The sequence below is a fragment of the Caloenas nicobarica genome, chromosome Z (genome assembly GCF_036013445.1).
Source record: "Caloenas nicobarica isolate bCalNic1 chromosome Z, bCalNic1.hap1, whole genome shotgun sequence".
NCBI classification, from domain to species: domain Eukaryota; kingdom Metazoa; phylum Chordata; class Aves; order Columbiformes; family Columbidae; genus Caloenas; species Caloenas nicobarica.
The window spans coordinates 103857485-103880380 of NC_088284.1; the positions used below are offsets into that span (position 1 = coordinate 103857485).

A 22896-nucleotide genomic window follows, 5' to 3' on the forward strand; every position below is an offset into this window, starting at 1 on the left:
TCTAATTGCAAATTCATGCAGTATTTTACATTTAAGTACTACAAGCATGCAACATATTAAAAATGCAACTACCTCCATTTTTCCTGTAAGAGTGCAATTAAAGGTAACTATCAATCTCATTTTTCTTGCTGTTTCATTCTGAAGGAACTCAGGACAAATATGATTATGGGCTGAGATTTTTCCAAAATAACAACGGGGATTTTTCTGCAATTACTACTGCCTTTGAAGGAGCTCTAATACTTTAAGCAGTGATAAAGTGGCAGCTGTACATGTTTAATTTCTGAGAGCCAGGGCATAATGCACAAGCACTAATCCCTCCAGCTGTCCAGTAATTAAACATCATGTAAAGCCCAGAGGATATCATTGCTGTGCTACCTTATCTTATTTATGAAGGACATTCATTTGTTAAATCTATGGTCGTTTTCTTTCCATTCTTGGAAATAATTGCAGATTCCTCCACCGTGGCAAGTGTACTCAAGTTACAGCTACCTTCTATAAAATTACAGGAATTTCAGGCTAGCCACGTCTTTTCATCACATGCTGAAATAATAATGAATAGTGATAGCAGAAAAATATTTTCTCTACAGGCACAAATGCAATACCACAGGCTTTAACCCCAATCTCAGGGAGAACACATGGCAAAATCTGAGCCTTTGGGTTTGATTTCTGTCTGAGCTGACTGAGGAACAGTACATCATCGTGCACCTGGTCTGCTAATGAAGGTAATGAACAGAATTTGTAACTGACGAAAACATGTATTAGGCTGCAAAGGAAGATAAAATTAGTGCTACATTATCACCAAGTAAAAAGCTCTCAGTAGGATCTGTGGAGATTTGAAATGAACAGAATCAGCATGGTCAGCTCCCCATAGGTAGCACCTGAAGCGCGACTCATGCAAAACACAGGTACCTTTTACTGCATGAAGAAGAAAACGAGGCTGAGACAACATGATGCTCCTCACTGCTACAGGACAAAGATATAAGATGGTAAAACAATTTAACTGTCAACAGAAAGGTCACTTCCTGTGAGTGTAGGTGCAGGAGCAGCATGGAGGAAGGTGACTTTAAATCAGCTTTGTAATTTCCCCACTTCAGCTGGCTCATCATCAGGTGGATCCGCCAGAGAGATCAGATCAGCTTTAGCCTTCTTTAAATTCTGCTTTCTGCCAATAGTTCTGGGGTGACTTGAGGGCTACTGAGGAAGGCACTGGAAACAGTTGCCTCTGAAAGTTTTCTGCACTTGGACTTTCCAAGAAAAGGACCCCTCACTTGCAAGTACTGCTGGTTTTTATGGAGAATCACATCTGTGCCTGGAGCTTTGCCAGGAAAAAGTGAAAAGCTCCTGCCCTGAGGATCTTGTAAGTGATACATATATATACACTATGGATATGTGAAGGCTGTGAGCTATGACAGCAAGGACATGTGGCTTACAGCTGAGCAAGACTGTGCTTACTGTTGTTTCCCTTATTAATTTAAAAAAAAACTTTACCAGTTTGTTTTAATCTAGCATATTGTATCATAGGGCTGAAAATCTAGAACTTATTCTGAGAGATATGGTCAGCAATGAAAAGCTGGAAGACGAGGGTCCCAAAGAAGGTGCTCTCGCAAGTGAGGCTGTCACTGTCATGAGGCTCCTGCAGGATTTACTGGCTCTCACTCTTGGACAACTGTATGAGATCAGTATAAATATGTCCATTACCTGCATAAGTTCCCATGGATCACTGTCTCTGTAACACAGCTAGGCAGAATAAATAATGGTATGGGAAAATAGCTTATTATGCTATCACTGTATCAATGAATACATCATTTCAATGTGTCTGACTACTGGGAAGGGGAAAATTGTGCACTTGCAACTCCTCATCTGCAAGACACAATTTTCAAACTGGGTGCAGGAAGCGGTCCAGGTGAGCACCAGTAACACAGTCAGAATTCTGAGATGGGGCCGGAGTGTTGCGCTCTCTGTTGACCATCCCAGAGTCCTGCCAGGAAGAACAAGCCATGTGCGCATTGAAGCCGTGCAATGCTCATTTCGGCTTTTCCAGGATGGTAGCCCTTCTGTTTTAAAGCCAGGATGAAATGCTCTCTGCAATCCCAAGTGGCTGAAAAACCACTTGTTAGAACAAGTTCTGCAGTAGTTAGTAAAGTCCAGACTGACCCTGAGTTGTGACGCTTTAATTAGAGTCTCCCATATTAAATTTCTCTTTTTAGTCTCAGTAAATGCGTTTCTAAGCTTGTCCAATCAATTATGACAAAGGTTAGGTACACTGGGAGCAGAAAACCTCAACCAGGGAAGTAAGAAAAAGGAAGCCAGCACTACCAAGCCAGCAAATTCAAGACTGCTCTTACATTATTAACAGTTGATGTCTATTTTTGAGGATTAAACCTGATCTATGACTGCAAAACACTTAGTAAAGAAACAAATTATTTTTGCTCCAAAGAACTGAAAAATAACTTATTTTTGTTTTTATATACTAGTTTATTTTTAATAGGCAGATATTTGCATTTTCAAAAATTTTTTGTGCACTGGAAATTTGCAGTGGACTTAAAGCCTACCCACTGGAAGCAAATTATTTAGGCAGACAGGTGCTTAGCTACCTATATGCAAGGATTAAACCCCACAATTAATCCCTGGTGCAATTACAGCCTGTGCAGACACAAATCTGGATGCCTAATCAGTGGTGCTTTATCCACTGCAGGTTAAATAATTCACAGCTTCCATTGCTTCCTTGGAAAGTTTTTCCACAGGGTGTAAATCGCAACATTTTTCTGCCTTGTTCCTGGGTGAACAACAATAAAGTGCCTTACTATCCATTGAAAACAGCTTCCAAGCAGTATGATGGGGCCAGTGCCTGAGCTGCTTGTGAGAAGAACTCCTTTCCTAATATTGGTACCAGACCATGCCTAACAGGCCAGCAAAGGCGATTTTATACATCTCTGTGGAAGTTTTATTTTAATGGACTTCACCCATCAAATTGTTGTTTCTCACTCCAGACACGGCAAACAGGACCCTTATTTCAGATGCTTTGCTTACTCCTAATGCTTATGATAGGGCTAGATTGTGCAGGGAGAGATGAGGAACTCAAAGGATATATTTGACTTATCCACTGTTTGAGATGATGTATTCTTTTTTCAGTACAGCTAGACTCGGGTAATTCCAGAGCTTGTAATTCCAGAGCTTGCTAACTGCAGCGGAACCCTTTGTCTAAAGGAGGTTACACAAGGACGGCATACGAGACTGCAAATTCTCTGCTTCCTGGAAGGAAAGATCCTCTGAGCACTGCTGTGATAAACCTTTTTCGGATCACACAGCGTGCCAATTGAAACAGCACGTCTGCAACAGTGACCAAAAGCAAAGGAGAAGGACAGAGCACCAGTTTGTTTCCATTTGTGCAAGAGGATGCACCAGGGATGTGGCTGATACAAAGCATAAAGGTGAACTCAACCTAAACAGAAGATTCTCTTATTCATATTCTGTACTTTTGTTCCTGAATTTCTGAACAGCGGCCTTCTGACTCCAGCTGGCCATGCCAGTGCCTACACTGACTACAGTTCTTAAATTACACATTGATTCCAAAAACAGTTACAAAATTCTGAGAAGAAAAATCCATCAAGAATTACCAAATCCAGAACAGTATCTGAAAAGCAAGTTGTTGGAGGCCAGAAGCAGACATAGGAGGAAGAATCATAATACACTTGCACTGTTCTTACAGTCTTGGATGATTCTGCTACCATAACCATTGTTTTCCTCCCCTGCACTCTCCTGCAGTATAGCCTCCCTTAACTTGGACTGTGAATATTTTGACATAGGGACAGGCGCTTGCACAACCTCAGCACAACCAAGCCCTGCTCCTGTATCTTGATACCAGCACAATATGGTACAAACTACCGATGCAGAAATGCAGGCTCAAATAACATGAATAAACTCCATATTAAGTTATTTTGAAGAATTATAATACTAAGAGACAGTTATTCCTATCAAGAAATAAGAGTACCCGTAGCTAAAATATGTTTAAAGTGTTATATTAGCTTGAAGTAATAGCTTTATTAACGTAGATTTAGAAAGAGGTTAGGGTTTTTCTTCTGGACACCCTCACAATAGTTTCAAGTCATCTTCCACTAGTTTATTGCACATGCCGGCTCTCAACACAGAAATTATCTTGAGCACAAATAAACTCCCTTCCAAACATTTATCCAGAAAGATATGTTATTTATAGACAAGCCGGTCAGCTCTGTAAGAAGTGCAGCCTTAGCTATGACAGGGTGCTCTGCTCCAAGGGGCTGCAGGTGAAAAGTGGTGCTGTAGCTTCTTTTAAAATGGGAACAAACACATAAGTGCAGAGCTTAAAATAGAAAAAAAAAAGGTCTGAACCTAGGAACAGACTTTTTTTTTTTTTTTGGTCAGGATACCGTGTTCTGTTGAGATAAAAGAAAACAGATAAAGGAGGATTCTAAACAGAGAAGAAATGGGAATGTTAACAGAGTATCAGTGGATAGGCTTAGTGAGGTTTATCAGATTTGGATAAAAGAGAGGATAGCTATCAATCCTCCACAAGCTCTCAGAGTTTAAACGGCCAACACATTTGCTCTCATCCATGAGGAAAACACTTTAATTTGACAAGCAACCACACTGAAAACGCTCCCACTACAGCCATTCAGCAGTGCCTCCTGTTTCCTCCTCAAAGTGAGTTTAATGCCTCTGAAAGGTGCTGAGTCAACAGATTTTAGGACTGAAAGCTCCCAATGTCTGCACCCCCCAGGAAGCTCCATGTTTGTCTGTCAGTGCCTTTCCGCCTGGTCCGCTGGCCAGAGAATGGCCCATCCAACATCCCGACTCAGCGGCAGAGATTGCCAATGTGCACCCACCGAGGTGCAGCCTCTGTGGGGACAACATTCAGTCATAAGGAACTAGACAAAAATCATTAATTCATGTCACAGGAGTTACCCAACAGTAATCAGAAGACGGTAAAATGTCCTTGGATTAAATTTCCATTTTAAAAACCTGTATGTGTGCTAAAATGTGGAAGACAAGCAAGACTAGAGATACTGAAACATACAGAAGAGAAGCACTCAGCTATTTCTAAATCCATTAAGGACATCATTATGCTAAAATTATGTGGCATTCAGAACATATTTACATTCATTTTGGGGGTTACCTAGAGCCTTGAAAAAAGTTCAAAGCAATTTCAAGTAGACTTTTATTATAAATAAAAGACTCTGAGACAACTTCTACTGGTATAAGCGGCAGCAGTATTAAATTAGTGGAGGCAGCCATCACTGTAAAAATTGTTTTCATTTCACTAACTCATATTGGGAAAAGAATGATTTTTTCAATAGCAGTTACAATTACCTTCCGAACTTGTCTCTAATTCAAGCTTCCTATTCGAAGGAAAAAAAATTGCATATGCTATAGCGAGAACATTAAGAGTTTCACATAGAAAACAAATTAAAGACTTTTGGAAACTGCCAAAACATCGTAAGTGTAAAGGACACAAGACCAGGGGTCTAAGCACGTCACCAACTTACCACATCACAATAATTTATTATTCAGGAATTCTCCATGCACGTGCACTTAATTCCCCATGAAACAGGAGGTGATGTAAGGCAACTGATGCCTCTTCCTTGCGAGCCAGCTTAACTGGAACTATGCCGTGCAGGCTCAGCGCAAGCACAGTAACCTGTTACCATCAGCCCCGGACCTCCGACTCACATGCAGTATGGAATGGAGATGCTTTGTAAAACTTTGTGTCTAATCTGTAGTTAATTGAATTAGTGAGTCGCATGGAACCTTCATGTTGAGCTTCACACCTAACAAACTGCACACTGGCTTTCATTACCAAGATGGTTATGGTGCTGCAGCACATGGTATACGAGGAGGGGCTGAGGGAAACGGGTCTGGTTAACCTGGAGAAGCTTAGGGGGAGATCTTGGTGCAATGTCCCAATATCTAAAGGGGTGATACGGTGAAGCTGGAGACAAACTCTTCTCAGAAGTGCACAGAAAAAGGAGAAGGGGCAACGGGCACAAGTTGTGACAAAGGAAAAAGTAAAAAAAAAAAAAAAAAAAAAAAATTACAGTGAGTGGTTAAACACTGTAACAGGTTGCTCAGACAGTAAAGTATTTGGTAATATTTTGTCTGATAAAGCTGACTGCAAAGAAATCAATCTATCCACAGTGTTTTACTCAGAACCACAAAAATGTTCACATAAAACATATTTCACTACACAGCCCCAATGAAAAGACATAATATGGATTATGAACTGCCTAGGTATTAGAGTCTAAAATTCAGTTTTCAAGTGAAGAACCATCAATGTGTGCTTGCATGTAATCATTCAACCCTTTCACCACTGATCTGGAAGTAAAAATAACATTGCTGATATCATGTACAACACTAGAAATACTGATGGATGGGTGAATAACTACACAGAGCATGAGATAGCTTCTTAATAGCCTGAGATTGTTTGCACACAAATAATTTAATAATGACAGTTATGTAAGAACAGCAGTAGAAAGGTGATTTTACTTCTGCACAGACTGGTAAGACTGATATTCCCTATGTTCTGGTGGTCTGTATAAAATAAAATTTTGAAAATCACCTGGGATACCAAAGGGAGCCACAAAAGATGAGTCAAGCATCCATTCAAAACAAAATATTTGACAACAAGAAGCAGAAAGAACTAAACACGTTTAGTCTGTCAAAAAGACAATTTGAGAAATGGCTTGATTACACAGTGTAGGAGTTTTCACAGAGGGAAAACACTGTTAAAGAGCTTTTCCATTCAGCAGAGATAGGCCTAATAAAAGGCAGTGGCCGTTTAGGGACTGAATTTAAAACAGTTACAGTAAATAGTATATTATTCTCTCTCTGTCCAGAGAAACCAACAAGCTACTAATAAAGAAATGGCCTATATCCCAGGAGAAACTAGCCTTAGTCTCTGGGGCTGCACTCTCCTGGAGGAAGGACAAGGCCATAAGCTGCTGAGCTATCAGAGGAAAGTTTGAACAGTTATTTAAGTCCTCACCACATTATCTGGGTTTTCAACCTGATAATCACCTTCCAAACTCACTATTCTGCTACAGTTGTAAAAGAATACTTAATTCTCCATAGAGCTGTTTATATTCTCCAGCCAGCTTCAACTGGAGAATCCTTCTTTCCTTTCTTTTTCTAAAATTCGCTACTTAGTGCTGCAAGGGTAGAGCGAATGAGTTTGTTGGCAGGTAAACTCATCCCTTTACATGCAATTTGTAACATTTGCTCTAGAACTTTTATAGTTCTAAAGGGACATGTCTCATATGTATTAAAGTATTACTCTAACTCACCAGGAGTGCAACCAGCCTCATCAATACCACTTTCACAATCCTTCTGTCCATCACATCTCCAGGACGATGGGATACATTTGTTGCTTAAGTCTCCACAGCTAATTTTTTCAGCTGGACATACTTGCTTGGCTGGAAGAATAAAATAAAGACCAAAAAAAAAAAAAAGAAACCAGTTAAACATAATTCTAGACATTACTAACGTAACTAAATTTTTATTTTGTGTAGCTCAATCCTGAGACATATAGTAATGAAATCCCAAGTCAAGACTGATTTTGAGGTATGGCTGCTGACATGTCCCATATGAGATCCACTCCCCCCGCCCTCCCCAAAAGCAGCATCACTGTTTATTTCAACAAAATCCCAGAAACTTAAAGAAATTAAGGGAGAGGAACAGAAGCCACATTCATATGCAACTTCTCCTACCCACAGTTTCCTTGCAGGCAGGCTCTTGCTTCTGGCCACCCCAGTGACCTCTAGTTGCAACAAACTGTGCATAGGCCCTGTGGCTCTTCACACACTCTTGGGGGCTGGTGGCCTTTTCCCACCTTCTCTTGCCACCTCATGTGCACGGGCTAGAAGTGCCCAGCTTTGTGCTGCCACTTTCCTCTCTGCAACGTGCTGCTGCCTCTTGACTCTCCTCACACAGGCTTCTCCAGAACCAAGGACCTTCTGTCCTTCCTGCCTGTGCCTGACCCGGCCAGTCCCTTCCAGGAATGTAACTACAGGAACACGCAAATAAAACAAATACCTCACCTGTTTGTGACCGCCTCAACCCCCCAAAACTGTGCTTTTGCTATTAAAACACTAGCACCTGGCACACAGCAGCAGCAGTACTGGACAAACTACTATGAAAGTACAACCTCAAATTCAGTCAGGAAAAATGAATGGCATAATTTTAGTATAAGAGTTTACTTCATGTTCGGTACTGCAAGGAAATTTCTGAATTTAATAATCTAGGCAGATTATGTTCAGTAAACCTGGGGAAAAAGTGACAAGCACAAGTATGAACTCACACATGTTGAACAAACTTTAACTGCCTAAATTAAATACGACTGTGATCTAAGACATGGAGACACAGGAAGACCCACAGAAGCAAACCCCCCAGCACATGCAAGAATACAACTATGGGAAAAAAAAAATCTGCCAAATTTATCTGGAACCAAATAAGCTGTGAAGCTAGCTCTCTTATAACTGTTTTGCATTGCCAATTTTTTCTTCTTCATAGTAGTGTAAAGAGTAACAGATCTACATTTATTGTGACAAGGCTGCTCGAATGCATAACGTTCCAGAGTTTAAACAATCGTTTAGTATTCTGGAAATCATCATCCAGTTTGGCAGGATTTGCTTATTAAACAGACCAATTTCTCTCTTTAAAAAAGTAGATGTTTTCAAATAGTTCTTCCATTGGTATTAATGATGATAACACTCTATGTGGCTGTGGATCTACTGAAAAGGGAGGAACCTAAATTCTAAATTCAAACTTTCACATTAGGCTGCCCTGGTGAAGGTACTTATACAAAGTCACTCAGCTCCTCAAGGGCTGAGCAAAAGGGGATGAAAATTACACCCCTCCATTTCCACCTGCACAAGAAGGCTGCGGAGGGACATCTCACAGCCCCAGAGCATCAATCAGACACTTAGAAAGCAGTACCATTTAATCTCAGGATTTCTCTGTCTTAGCCCCTTGAAGAGCTATAAGAAGCAGTTTCTAGAAGCTGTGGGCAACCAACATATCAAAAAATATTAGGTCCTGTCACAGACAGACAGTTAATAAACAGATGCAACGAAGTTTTATAATCCTGAGGCAAGACAAAATTTTTGTTGAAATTTGCTCACTGCATACCTAAATAACATTTATGAATGTTGCATGATCTATAGAGTGGGGGGAAAAAAACACATCTTTACTTAGGCTTTTTGATAAATTTACCAGCAGGTTAGTAATAAAAATCACCTGACATTGGAAAGGCTCCACACCACCACCCCACCAGGATCAGCATGTCTGCCAGCTCAGGCCGCTGCTCTGCCCCAGGCCGGGACCCATGTCCTGCATTCTCCCCTCAGCCCCTGTCCCTCTAAGCTGCAAGTTTATAATGCACGACTGCAGGGACGCTCGGTGGCACTGAGCACTCGTGTCCTTCCGTACAAGTCAGACAGCACGTCTGAAAACCAGGTCACTTGCCAGCTGTGCAAAATGGTGTCGAATAAGGTGCTTGCCCTCACCCTCGAGGAAGCTGGCATTGCATCACTGCGGCCGAGCAGCTCCAGACACCATCCCCAGAGCTGTGTGCCAGGGCGTACCATCCTTAAACGTGCCCAAATAATTCAGGGATACAGAGGGAAAAACAAATTCTGTGGCTGCTCACTGGAAACCAGCAGCTCCCTCAAGAAAAAATGGAGCTAAAATGGTCCATTTGGCCAAGAAGCCCCACAACCCCTCAGCACAGAGGGCTCGCCACCTCACATGCATAGGTGTGAGCCTGGAGAACACTTCATGGAAAAAAACCATGCAGCCAAATCACTATATATTTTTTCAAATCTCCATAGAGAGGCACACAGGGATTACAGACTGCAGTCTGGCAGGAGGAGCCTGTGGGGCCAGGGAGGGAAGGCACCGGAGGCTTCACCTTCACCTCGCTGCCATTGGCCCCTCTGAGGAGAAAGGTGGCAATTCAGAGGAGAAAAGTGGCAATACTTAATAGAAGGCTGCAACTTCTGGGAAAGCAACAGAGATGGCCACGGGCTGCATGTCGAAGGCAGCACAAAAGGCCTGGGGAAGTGAGAAGTACAATGCCTGCCTGTGGGGAAGGGATCCCAACCCCAACAACACGGCTGCCTTGTTTTTTGAAGTACCCACCAAGCGGCATCAGTGAAAACAGGGCTTTTTGCCACAAATAGTGGACAGAAAGGTGACATGACTGGGGTCTCCAGCAGCTACCTGGGCTTTGCATTCCTCCATCAAGGCTTTCATATCCTCCCGGCTCTGAGGTGCACAGTTCCATGGCCACCAAAACCCAGCTGTCCCCTCCCAAATGCCTTCACTGCCAAGCCCTGGCTGCTGAGAGACGCTTCAGAGGGTTGGGCAGATGGGACTTTGCTGCTGGGGCAAGGAGGTGGCTGCTCCCCACCCTGCACCCGGTTGTGCGAGACAGAGCACTTGCACACCCTGCACCCCTCTTCTCCCCGCATTCAATCCAAGGTTGGGCCCTGTGATGAGGTTTGCTTCTAGGCCACCCCATGCCCTAAAACAGGTTTTTTACCATAAGCACACGAGACAAAAATAACTTTCTTCATTATATTCATTACTCCATATAGATTTCCATGCTTTTGCACTTTAAAAGTTTGTTTCCTGACTGTATTTGTGCTGTGTGTTCAAGGACAAGGTTTGTACTGGACAAATGTCCTGAGAAAACTGGGAGATCAAAAATAGTCAGAGAGACATTTGTTAATCAGCTTATTGGTCCACATCCCCAAAAAACTGTTCTAGTTCTTCTTGCTCAGGCTATGGTGATAGAAAAGAAAATTTGTTTTGATGGCAAGTAGGACCAGTTTTTTCATTCTCACAGTACATCTCCATTAAGAAGTAAGTGTGTCAAGACAGGTGAGAACACTTTCCACACACCTGATTTTGAAGGTGTAATATAATTATAAAATGGTATCATAAACCAGTGAGATCATTAACCAGCAAAAAGGTTATTTATTAGTCACAGTTTAAGTATGGGCATTACTTTCACTTGGCTGCTGTGGGCAGATGCTTAATAGCTTTAGGAAGCTGAAAGGTTTGAAAAGGTATGGTCAGAAGACTCCTATTTATGGAACGCAATCTCTGTGTTAATCATTTTGCTGACAGAGTAATTACAGACATTTAAAAAAATGTAAATCAAAGCTTGAACTCCCAGGGATGCAGCAAGAGAAGCCGCTGTTGGTCACAGTTCATCAAATCTCTGCGTTCCAATCTCTGCACTCAAGCCATCGTTGCAAGGAAGCCAACAACTTGTAAGCACTGGCCAAAAACAGATAGAGGATCTTGCATAAAACTCAAAGAAAAATTTTGATGAAAATACTTCTGCTTTATTTCAGAAAGTTGGTTTGTTTTTTTTTTCCCTCCCTCTTCAAGATGCTGCAGCATTGCAAGTAGACTCGATATTGTTGTCCACGCTATGAAACAGGCTTTTACTAACTGCAATCCAGACTTAATGTTTCTGTTTCTGCATGCTGCTTACACAAGTCCAGGTCTTTTGGGCTTCTGTGACCAAAATGTTTATTCTTACTTTCCTTGTCATCCACCCAGAAAGGAAAGGGTTAGCGCTGTACATGACGGTGACTGCTCTTGCCCTGGATGTATTCTGGACCAATGCAAGTTATAGCAAGATCTGCCTTTTCAGGAAGGCACCATTAAACAACTTGGTTGAAATGTCAGACACATCAAGACCAATTTATCACAATGAACTGCAAATGCCAAGGATGGACAACAATAGTTTATTTATATGGAGACAAGAGCAAAGAAGACAAGAAGGTTCCATTTACTCACTACCGCCAATGGCACATTCTTCTTTTTCTTTACAGGAGGCTACAAAGTCTTTCAGAGAACCATAGAGCCTAACTGGCGCCCCACTGTTTGCTTCCTCTTGTGCCACTGCTGTGCTTTTCAGGCTCCGGACATCATGTATATTCAAGAAAGCCCAAGAAAACAGAATTGATTTACTTTCAGAAGACCATTTGTCAGGTTCTCACCAAACAGGTACTCTAAGAGCATACACAAAATGTAATTAAGCAGCTTCAACTGGTGGGAAACCCTCAAAACTTTTCATGAGCAGACTGAAAAGAATGCCCTTTGTGGAAATACATCATCTTACAGGTCTGAACAGTTTTTCTTTCTCAGCTGAAATAGCTCCCCATTCTCTCCAGAATGACCCCTGTATTTTTCCCAGGTTCTTCAGAAGAAAAATCCCAACCCAAAACTTCATCCTGAAACACAGACAATGCCATAGTAAAATGGTTTAATTAATTTCATACATGCAAATAAATTGTTCCTGCAAAACTTCCACTACTACCTTTATTATGGAACTTAAAATTCCTACCTCCCTCTTTTCTCCAGCAATGGTTTAGTCATCATTTTTTTGTTTGTTTTTTTTTTTTTAAGGAAGAACCTCCCTTCCTCAAATATTGCCCTTAAATCTTCTTTTGTCATAGCTGGCAGTCCTATCTCAGAGATGTACCAAGAACAAAATAAATGCTCGTACCTGTCTATCTACAGGACTACTACATTTATATTTCCAGCCAAAACAAGCACAATTGTTCAAATGAGCAACTGTTCAGAAGAGAGAAAGGGAGCTGACAGGTAGAGGTTGCTTAGGAAAATTCAGAACTCAGAATATCCAATTCCTGGAGATTTGCGATTCAGAAAAACGCCTGTCACAAGTTTGCATATATAGTCATTTTTATAACCCAGCCTACACTCACTACTGCTTTATATCTGATACTTTCCCACTGAAGTATTTAGAGTGCATAAGAAATGCATCTCAAAACCCATCTTGTGACTTAAATTACTATCAGAGCTGAAGGTGTGTGTGCACTGGTATTTTCCTTCCCTTGCCTCTTCTCCCACCTCAGTGCAGTGCTGGGAACACTGGCTTCTGCCCTATTCACCCACTAGTTCACTCCATAGGCTCAGGGCAGGTGGCTGTTGCCTTAGTTTGCTTCACTTAACCCTGCAAGATACATCAGATTTTCTGCTAAGGAGTGTTATATAATCATATTTGTTATATTTAGTTAATCTCCCTCAGCTCCTCCTTGTGCCAAACCGAGGCCAAACCAAACAAAAGCCTCATTTACATTGTGAAGCGTTTGCATGGACGCAGCAACATCCACAGTGGATGCATCTCAGGAATTTCGTTGGCACCAGGGTAGGAAGCACATACGCTGTGACTACACAGGGACTCCCCCGAACCCCCAACTTCGCTTGTGTTAGCAATACAAAGGCAGAACACATTACAGGGAACGTTAATCAAACAATTGTTTCCACAAAGGTTAGGATTCTGCAGTGAACTTCACTTTCCGTCATATAAAGCAACACGCTACAAGCACCAGCCTGCTGGGATGGCAAGCTTTACGCAAACTTGTACCTTCTAAAGCTGGTGCAACTGCATCCAGTAGCAGTATTAGGTTTACTCGCCACATCTGTATTATGCATACACTTGAGATCACTGAGAAAATAAAGGCAACTTTACATTTCCAATTGAAACCAGCCCAGGCCAAAATGAATGTCATGGTTAGTGGCTTAAGTGAATTAAGATTACAGCACTCGGAGACTTGGAATGAGACCAAACCACCACCACAATTGATGCCTTTGTTGACAGAGGAGGCCGATTCATCCATCTGCTCACACAGGATGGTCTGTCCAGGTCAGAACTGGGACATGCTGACAACACTGGTTCCCAGGACCTGGGAGCTTGGATTGCTGCTACCTGACTCTACATTTTTGAGTAAGTATGCACTCATGTTCAATAACCTTTCTGGGACCACGTAAAGGCAGAGAAATAGTGAAAATCTATTCTTCCTGCACAAAAATATCATTAACTTATGGCTGTTACCATTAAACATAAATTACTAAAAGTGACTCAAAAGACAGACTAGGAAAGGCTACTAAGAAACTACACTATATAAAGGTCAAGAAGTCACGTCATAAACAGCATTAACAGTTGATACATCTGATAAAAAGTTAGATTATGTGGTGTGATTTGTTTGATGGCGACTTATGTTCAGAAGTTCCCAGGGAAATGGAAAAGGATTTACAGAGATTTAACTCCATTGCACTGCATAGTACAGCCCTTATTAAGTCCTTTCTTGTGTGCCTGTAAGAAAGGCTTCTTTACAACACCATGGGTTAGGAGCCTTCAATGAACATCCAACTCCTCCTCTACCTAGAAACTGGAGGGATAAAATAAGCTTAGCATACAAAGGATTCAGCATGTCTAACATGTACCTTGCTTTTGTGCAGATTATCGAATTGGTGATCATCACCTCTGAGATCAGAGTGAAATAATCAGGAATTCAAAAATCCCAGGATTAATTCTAATTACTGAAATATAGGCTCACTGTCAGAATAAAAGGCAGCTTTTCTAGGAAAAGTATGTTTCAAACACAGACACTACAAACAACCTTAATGAAGAAAATTATTCTCAGGGGTAGTGCCAATAGTTTCGATAGGCAATATGGCAATATAAACTGTATTTTAGCGCAGTGTAAAGAGGTAAGACATTTCCGCAGTAGGCTGAAAAGACAAATGGCATAAGGTTTTATAGTAACGAATATAGTTGAAGATGTCCCTGTTCATTGCAGGGGCTGGACTAGATGACCTTTGATGGTCCCTTCCAACCCAAACTATTCCATAATTCTATGAATAACTAGGCTTCACGTCCCACAACCTGAGTCACCCGCATGGGTCAGGAAGGGATTCTTTAGCCAAGTTCAGAGCTATCCTGGTTTGTTGTCAAACCTTTCTCAGAATACTGAATATTGGTACAGCTCACGATAGCATGTTGGACAGAAAATACTAGTGCTCTTGGGCTTCCAGCATGTGATTTTTCTTAGATTCCTGACTGCTATGTCTCACCCATTTTGAAAATAAAAATACCCATCAAACTTGGATAAGAAAAGCATTTCCTTCCCTCAGACTGGCAGGACTTCAGCTGATTTTGTCTTTCTGCAAACACAGCAAATGCTCACTTGCTGCAGTTGTTGGAATGTCTCACCTAATTCATTTCATAGCTTTGAAAGATACTGTTTTGATGGCACTTCTGTTCTCTACCTGATATGCCCAACAGGCCCTGCTGCTGACAACTAAAGTCCTTTAACTCTACAGTTTTATATCTTTCCTGACACCCCAGCCATATGGTCACTAGAAACATTTACTCAGATTAATCCAGAGAAGAAATTAATACAGCCCTGTAAGTAATGACAGGCAAATGCCTAGCTTAATCACTATGAAGCACATCCCTCATTGTTCAGGGGAACAAAAAGAGGATTTTGACAAACTGAAATCTGACGCCATCTGCCAACTTTCCTCCCATATTTCTACCAACTTTGGCCCTTTGCATGCCTCCTTTATGGATGAGACAAACCCATGATTTACCCTGAACTTAAAATGGATGAATGTTCAAGCATAAACAGAAAAAGCCTGGCTCAAGGAATCAGCTGTTGACTTCGCCTGAATCAGGAATCACATCGCAGATCACATTGAGCATTTGCCAAAACGTGTCCAGTGAATGTTCCATCGCAGCCAGTGTCCTGAAGGCCAACATTAAATATGGACATCAAGCAAAATATATCCTTGCCAATTATGCTACTTACTTGTTATATTAAGTCACAAAAGGATATTACTGCTATGGCGATTTTTAATAGGAGAGTAGCTATACAGAAGATTAATTTTGTACTTTTACCAGCAGTCATAAGGTAGACTACCCTTTTAAACTCAAGCATGATAAAACCTTAACTTATATCTGCTTACAGGAAGAGTTCAAGGTTCTCATTTAGATCAGCACAAAAGTAGCCTCTGTTGGTATCCACAAGTAAAAAAGTGCAATGTCAGAGACTTCAAACAGGCTGGTGCTACAAGTGCCACTGAAGCCAGTCACGTAGCCAAGCAGGAGGAATGGGCAAGAGTCACAGTGCCTGGATGCTTCACCCTGTCCCGTTGAAACCCCAGCATGGTCCCTCTCTGTGAAACCACCAAACCTTTTGCTCTTCTCTCTGCTCCACCTCTAAGCCAGAGCAGAACTCATCTTCAAGACACAAGTTCAAATTGTGACACTAAGACATTATTCTGGCTACTGAAAACCCAAGTTTCCATATTAGAGTTCTTCAGACCATTTTGCACTACTTAAAATTTTATTTTCTCTTCACTGATGAGCATCTCTGATCTCAAAGATCAGCTGGTCATGCCCTTATCTTGGCACAGAGGAAAGGAGAAAAGATATTAGTAATAAACACAGGGGGAAAACTTAAGACATCCAAGTAAGAAACAAGAACAGCTGAAGAACCACCTGTTCTTGGTGTATCTAAAGCAGCAATGTGCACTGCTGATCTCAAACGGTTTAATAATTTAATAAACTGACAGTTGACTTTGCTAGTTAGCAAATACATAGGCCTGTTAGCAAAACCCAGGACTCACAATTTTCTTTAGAGATAGTTTTCTAATAGCAAAGCTATTAAATATTCCCTTTTGTGAGAGGCATTTTTCATGCTTGAAAACAAAGACTAAAAAAATCCAACTATGACATGGCTTTGTTTAAGGTCAGTTAAAATACTCTCCTTTTTTTCTATCCTTGTCATAACTTCTTTAAGCTCTATTGTTTTTAGAGCTAGTTTGAGAGTGAGTGATGTACAACACTGTCCTGTTAAACCTCCCATCCCACCACTGTCTACATCAATAATTACCCTGTCAGTCTGTGTGCACATTGTCAGGTGTAATGCAGTTCAGTCTCCCCTCCTTTTCGCATTAACAGTAATGGGTAAGGTGAAGGGGGAAAAAAAAAGAAAGAAAGAAAGAAAGGGGGAAAAGAAAAAAGGGAATTTGCCTTTCCTATCGCCCAGAAATTTAACTGATCTCCAGTCTTTGGCATGGTCGAGAAGAGAGCTCTGTTCCTCAACCTCTGCTTATATCCAGGGACGCCTACTGTGAAAAGCTAAGTCTGGCTACAGCCGGTCTTTAAAATCTATCATGATCCACAGTGTTCCCCCATGATTAGTGATGCATGATGCTTTCAAGGCAATTCTGATTCAGACAAGCCTTAGGAGAATAAAACACTCAAAAGGTAACAGCTGACCCAGCACACACTGGCAGCAACGTAGCTGGGAAGCAGCGAAGTTCAAACGCAGACACGCTATGGGAAGAAAGAAGAGTGTCAAGGAAGAAATGAGAGTCAGGAGGTTAAGGCGGCACAAGCTAGGCGTGAATGGAAGTCAGCTAATTAACCCTGAGAAATGCAACTTTTGAAAGGAAAACTTGTTCACTGCCCCAGATCAGTGATTCCGAAGCCCTGTGGGCAAATAGATTTTTTTTTTTCAGAACAACTTTCCAACTTTCTCACGCAGCCACACAGCCGACAAATTGATGCATTTAGCTGCCAAATGCAGCTCGCGGGGCCTGCGATGGCCTCGCTGAGCAAAGGCGCGCAGCTGCGGAACAACCGCCTCAGCCTTCCTCCACCTAAGTGTCACTTACTACAAGTCTTTTGTCATCGATTCAGGTGTCAGCCTGGCCGCGTCGGCCGTGTGCTGAAGCAGCACAGCTTAATTCCCATTACCTGGGCATCCCATGGGCACTCCAGACCCCACTCTCAAGCCCTGAAGCACAACCCTCATGGCCTGACTTAGAGAGCACGGGAAGAGCTGCTCTCTACAGAAACATGGGTGATAACTGTATTCTCTCGATTGGTAGTAATACAGTAATTCTTCTTTCTTTATTCCTAGGCTTTTGGTCTACATACACTGCAGCTTTATTAACATCAACCTTCTTCACTAAAGATGCAGTGATAAAATACTCCAGATTGCAGCACACAATAAATCAATCATACCTCCCCGTGTGATTTGTAACTCAGCAGTTTGAAAGAATCTTGGAACAATTTCTGCACAGATACTTGTAGACAAGAGACACACTTTTTATTGAATCAAACTTTGACTGATTTTGGTTTACAGATACAAATGGAGACTCTCTTCAAATCTGTGGCACTGTGACCCTGCTAAAAATTAGTTTCTAAAAAGAACTGATTACTTTCACTAGCAGTAATCTTGCTTAGCACAAGCCTACCAGTCACAATCACTTTGGTCACTTGTCAAATTATTATACAAGCAACTGAGCACAACACCAGGGCCGATTTATCTATTTCTCTTCTCATATAGTAATTTCTAGATTCCCCATAATATGCATCCATTCCTATTACAGCAAATCCAGAAACAAATTCCAGAAGGTGGCTTATTTCATACTCATTCTGGCACATTTAAGCTCTCAACTTCTCCACTTCTTTTGAAACAGTTTAATGCTTAACTCAAAATTAGGTTTTTAAGCACATTTTAAACAACAGTTCACCAGAACATATCACACAATCAACAAAAATATGTTACCAGATGTCAGTGTGAACTTGAACACAGAAAAAATACCACGTTTTGTAAATACTGAAAGTAATTAAAAAAAAAAAAAATCACTCAAGTTAGAGAAATGCTGCTGCAAAGGTGGCTCTGCTTTACGGGGCCAGTACATAGACTGGAGTTGAGAATACCAAACAGATCAAAGCAAACGTCCAGAATGAGACTGGGATGAACCCACTGGCCAGCTACCTTGGTAAAAGGGGTGTTGTGGGAACAAAAGATACAAAAAACCCCTGTAATGATCCTCACAGTAAATGGCTATATACTGTTCCCATTTAAGAACCACATAAGCCAAGAAATAGGTGGGGCCAAGATCCATCTTGAGTTCCTCCCAGCAAACCCCACTTCCACCAAGGCAAGAGGAAAGTACTTAGCCTGTAAACTGGGATGAAGAATCATATATAAACCGACTGATTAAAAGATAGATAAACTCTATTATATAAATTTTCCTGTGGCGGTTCCTGTATCTTGCTCTTATCTCTTAAGCAATAACTAGGAAATTGTCAGATATTCTAGTACTATCCTGAAGATAAGCGTAGTTTGGTATCTGATGAACATACTGTTAATTGCATAAACTTCCTTCAGCACAGCAACTTTTCTGTTCATCAAGGGCATAGATTAAACAGCTTCTCTGCTCTAGAGCATCCTTGTAATTAATAATATATTCTCCCCACTTCTAAATATAACCTGTAATGAGATGCTTTAAAAAATCCAAGCTGCACCTTTCACCAAGTACTTTTGATCAGGAGAAAACGAGCTAGAGTTTGTTCAGACAAGGGAGCCTGCTTTAAGTGTGGCTGTCGGCTCACAGCGGGCCCAGTCCTGAAAGGCAGAAACGCTGCTTCAAGCAGCAAAACCTGCCAACAGCAGAAAACACCTTCCCCTATCTAAAACACAGTGTCTCTTTATCTCTGGGGATATTCTGTGCAGATCAGAGACGAAAAGAAATATATAGAGATATATTAGATATAGATGGTGTATAGAAGATAGTATATATGGATACATAGTAGATAACTTCTGCTCAGTGAAGAATAATTAACTCCATGAAAACTCTGCCATCAAGCTGTCTACCAGGCAGTAAGCTAACACGCCGTGCAAAATCTCAGCAACTACATTTTCCATCCATGTGACGTGTCCTCTCTCAGAAGTTCCTCCCAGTTTGCATTTGTTGAGGAAAGACCGATCTCCAAGGAGCACAGAACAGAAAAAAGGTTTCTTGACACCCATGACTGTCTTTGGAGATCTCCAAATGACAGTCCATGGCTGGGGAGGCAGGAGAGTGGCCCTCCCTTACCCATGAGCAAACTGTTTTCTCTTAACTGAACAAGGTTATTTTTGCCCCGAAAACTCCTTCCCCACAATCTGGATTCCCAGCTAATTATTCCCAGCTGGAATACCTCCCAGTGGCAGAGCTTACCTGGCTCGCAGCAGCTGGGCAAAACGTCTTTACATATAAACTGTGCAGATTCGCCGACATTTGTTTTCACCGGCTGAGGAAACTTCCCAAGTTTAAAAGCTACAGGACCATTAAAATCAATTGAATGTTTGCACAGCAAAAGGCTGGCGTTTCTACATCAACATCCCATTTAAATGATAGCATATCTCTAAAGACAGGTATGCCTTTTGATTTAAAGAATTTAATTGGTAATGATATTTGGACAAGTGAATCCACCTCTTCATTTACCACTACTGTTAAGAGCTGTATCTTATCTCTAGTCTTTTATCTAGTTGCAGCTTCTGTTCATTGGATCAAATTACTGTTTATTTTTAAGATAAAGAAATAACTGTGTGAGGAAGCCTCTAAGGAGACAGGTGTAAGCTGATAAAAGCAACTCTCAACCCTCTCCAATAAATCTAATACCCTTCTAATAAGGCATATTTTGCAACTCCACAATAATGTGAGCCTTGTAAGACTGTTCACAAGCCCTTGTCTAACCACCTTTCCATTTTATAGCAGTTACCCATGTCTTTTACCACCTTTCAGTCACCTGTTCTTCAATGTGTTTAACATGGCCTCTAATTATTCTATAAACTACATTTTTATAACCTTTATGCTTAAGTCGCACAGCACAAAATACACACAGTAGCTTATTAACACACACAGTATCTTATTCACAAGGTCATGAGTCAATCTAGAAACACTAAGTGAGATAACTCCTGTTTTCCCTAACGTGTTGACACAGATTTTTTTTTTTTTTAAATCTTGATGTATCATATGCATACATCAGCCTTTCAGTGGTTTTGTCCAAAACTACTACCAGCATGACCAGCACATACAGCTCTTGGAGACACACTGTGTATTGTTGTAGTAGCAGTTAGGAACTCAAGTTTTGGACTGCAGACCTTCTACAGCAGGTTCTGTACCGTGGTCTGTTTAATCTTTTAAACTATCATTAAAATACCAGCTTTTGCTAACTTACTGAAACTTCCACCAATGTTCCAACATTTGTAAAAAACAACAAACAAAAAAACAACCCCCAAACTAATAAAAGTGGTTTTTTTTAAAAAAAAAAAAAAATCAAAATACAGATCAGAAAACTCACTGGCTGTGTATTCCAATGAGAATTTGCCAGTATTTCTGTTTTAAAACCACAAAACTTTAATAGATGCTGTATAGTACCAAGCATGTTGTTAAATTGCAAATGTATCTTTTCCCTCTCCTTTCTGAATAGAAATTAGAAATACTCTTTGTATTTTCTCATTTTCTGCAACTGCAGCTTACTGTTTCATTCTTATTGACCAGGATCACACTATACGGATTTGCTTTTCATACCGCTAAATAATTTGCTACAATCCCTTAATATACCTGGCCATAAACTTTTCATGCATACTTCTGGCTTTCCTTATTCATTGTATTTGTTATCTAACTACTCTTTGTACCTAGACTGTAATTGTTTCAACCTTCAATATTACAGGTTCTTATACTGATTTCATATGGAAACAAAGTTTTCATAAATGATTAAACCCCCCGCCCCAAGAATCTATTTCTTTGCCCTCACAAATTCTAAATGCAGTGGCCAAATCAAAGGAAATAACTAAAAGGTAAGAGGTATCAGGCAGAGTTCCTATAAGGTCAATGAAAATACATGACTGGGCAGAATACTCTGACAGAACAAGCTCAACCATCTAAGCTCAACTTATATTGGAAGACAAAGAATCCATGCAGGAGGAAACTGAGGAAAATTATTAACTGGAATTCTTATTGTCTTATGCACCAAAAAGTCAATCAAGCCCAGGATATAAATGAGTGGGGAGGGGAGAAAAATCAAACTTCCCTAGTTCTGGTGCTCCTGAAGCTGCTATCCAGTGACTGAATTATCTTTATTTGCAAGAATCCCACCCACACAGCAAGGGGGGAAAAGCTCACAGAAATATAGTTCAATGCCTGGTACGTTCAAAGGCTGGTACGTGGCTTTTTAACTTTTCCAACAGGAAGACATTCTTTGAGCCCTAGCTTAACTAAAAGAGGTAGAATAGATCTCTGAGACAATGTTCTGTTGTCTGTATAGTAGCTAAGATTGCATTTGGTCTAGATAAAGTAATTTTTATGACTTTCAAGTCGAAAGTACACCTCATTTCCTATGCAGGTCAGCTATAATTTCCTACACAGCCACCTGAGACTTGAGGGAGCCTGATGTCAGAACTTTAAATAACTCTCTGCCCTCGCAGTGTCTAACCTTTCCAAAACCTCCTCTGACGACGAGACAGAGTTGTCTTTATGTAGGTTTTTCCATCTGCCAACTGCAGAAGACACACGGAGCTCAAGGGGCAAGGGTCTGGCAGACTGTAAGAGCTTTGCTGTGAGACTCAAAGCACCTGCCCAGCCCCGCTTCACACTAAAGGCAGGAGTGGCAAGGAGCCACCATATCCCTCCATCAACCATCCCACGCTTCACGGAAAGGTCGGCTGTACCACTGAGTCAGCTCCTCTGCAGCACGGGCATCTGTGCCATCTCTCCCAAAGAAAACAGACGCCAGTCTGCTAAATCTGCTTTTAGAAGAGGGAAAGAATAGCCTGGCAGAGATTTTGATGTGTCACAGTTACAGTCTAGTTCTGGAACAACACACAACTGTGATCATCCCAGGCTGGAGTTAATAACAAAGGCTGAGCTCAACCAGTATAACCTTCAAAATGTAAAGGAAATAATATCTTACATTTCTCCCTAAAAAGCAACTGGAAGTACAAAAACTGTCTGAATATCTAAACCTAAATGGAATACCTACTTTATCCTGTTGGGTTAAAAAATAAAACAAACCATATCACAGTAGCCATATGAAATCAGCAAAATCAAGTATCTATTTCCTACTGTTTGAAATAACCCTAGTATCCTGATTGACTATGCATGGGGAAGCGTGCTCATAACAGTGCTCAAATTATTTTGTGGCTACATCAGCCTTTCCAATGAAGGTAACACTGTGAGGCCACAGAACAGAAT

General features: G+C 41.1%; 1 protein-coding gene across 2 annotated transcripts in view; it reads right to left on the bottom strand.

Annotated features, from left to right (window-relative positions):
* Positions 1 to 22896, bottom strand: part of LRP8 (LDL receptor related protein 8) — a 182892-nt gene that overhangs the window by 33078 nt on the left and 126918 nt on the right. For both annotated transcript variants that reach the window (XM_065655816.1, XM_065655815.1), the window contains exon 4: positions 7317 to 7445. In XM_065655816.1, the coding sequence (XP_065511888.1) occupies positions 7317 to 7445 (129 nt within the window). The remainder of the gene's footprint in view (positions 1 to 7316; positions 7446 to 22896) is intronic.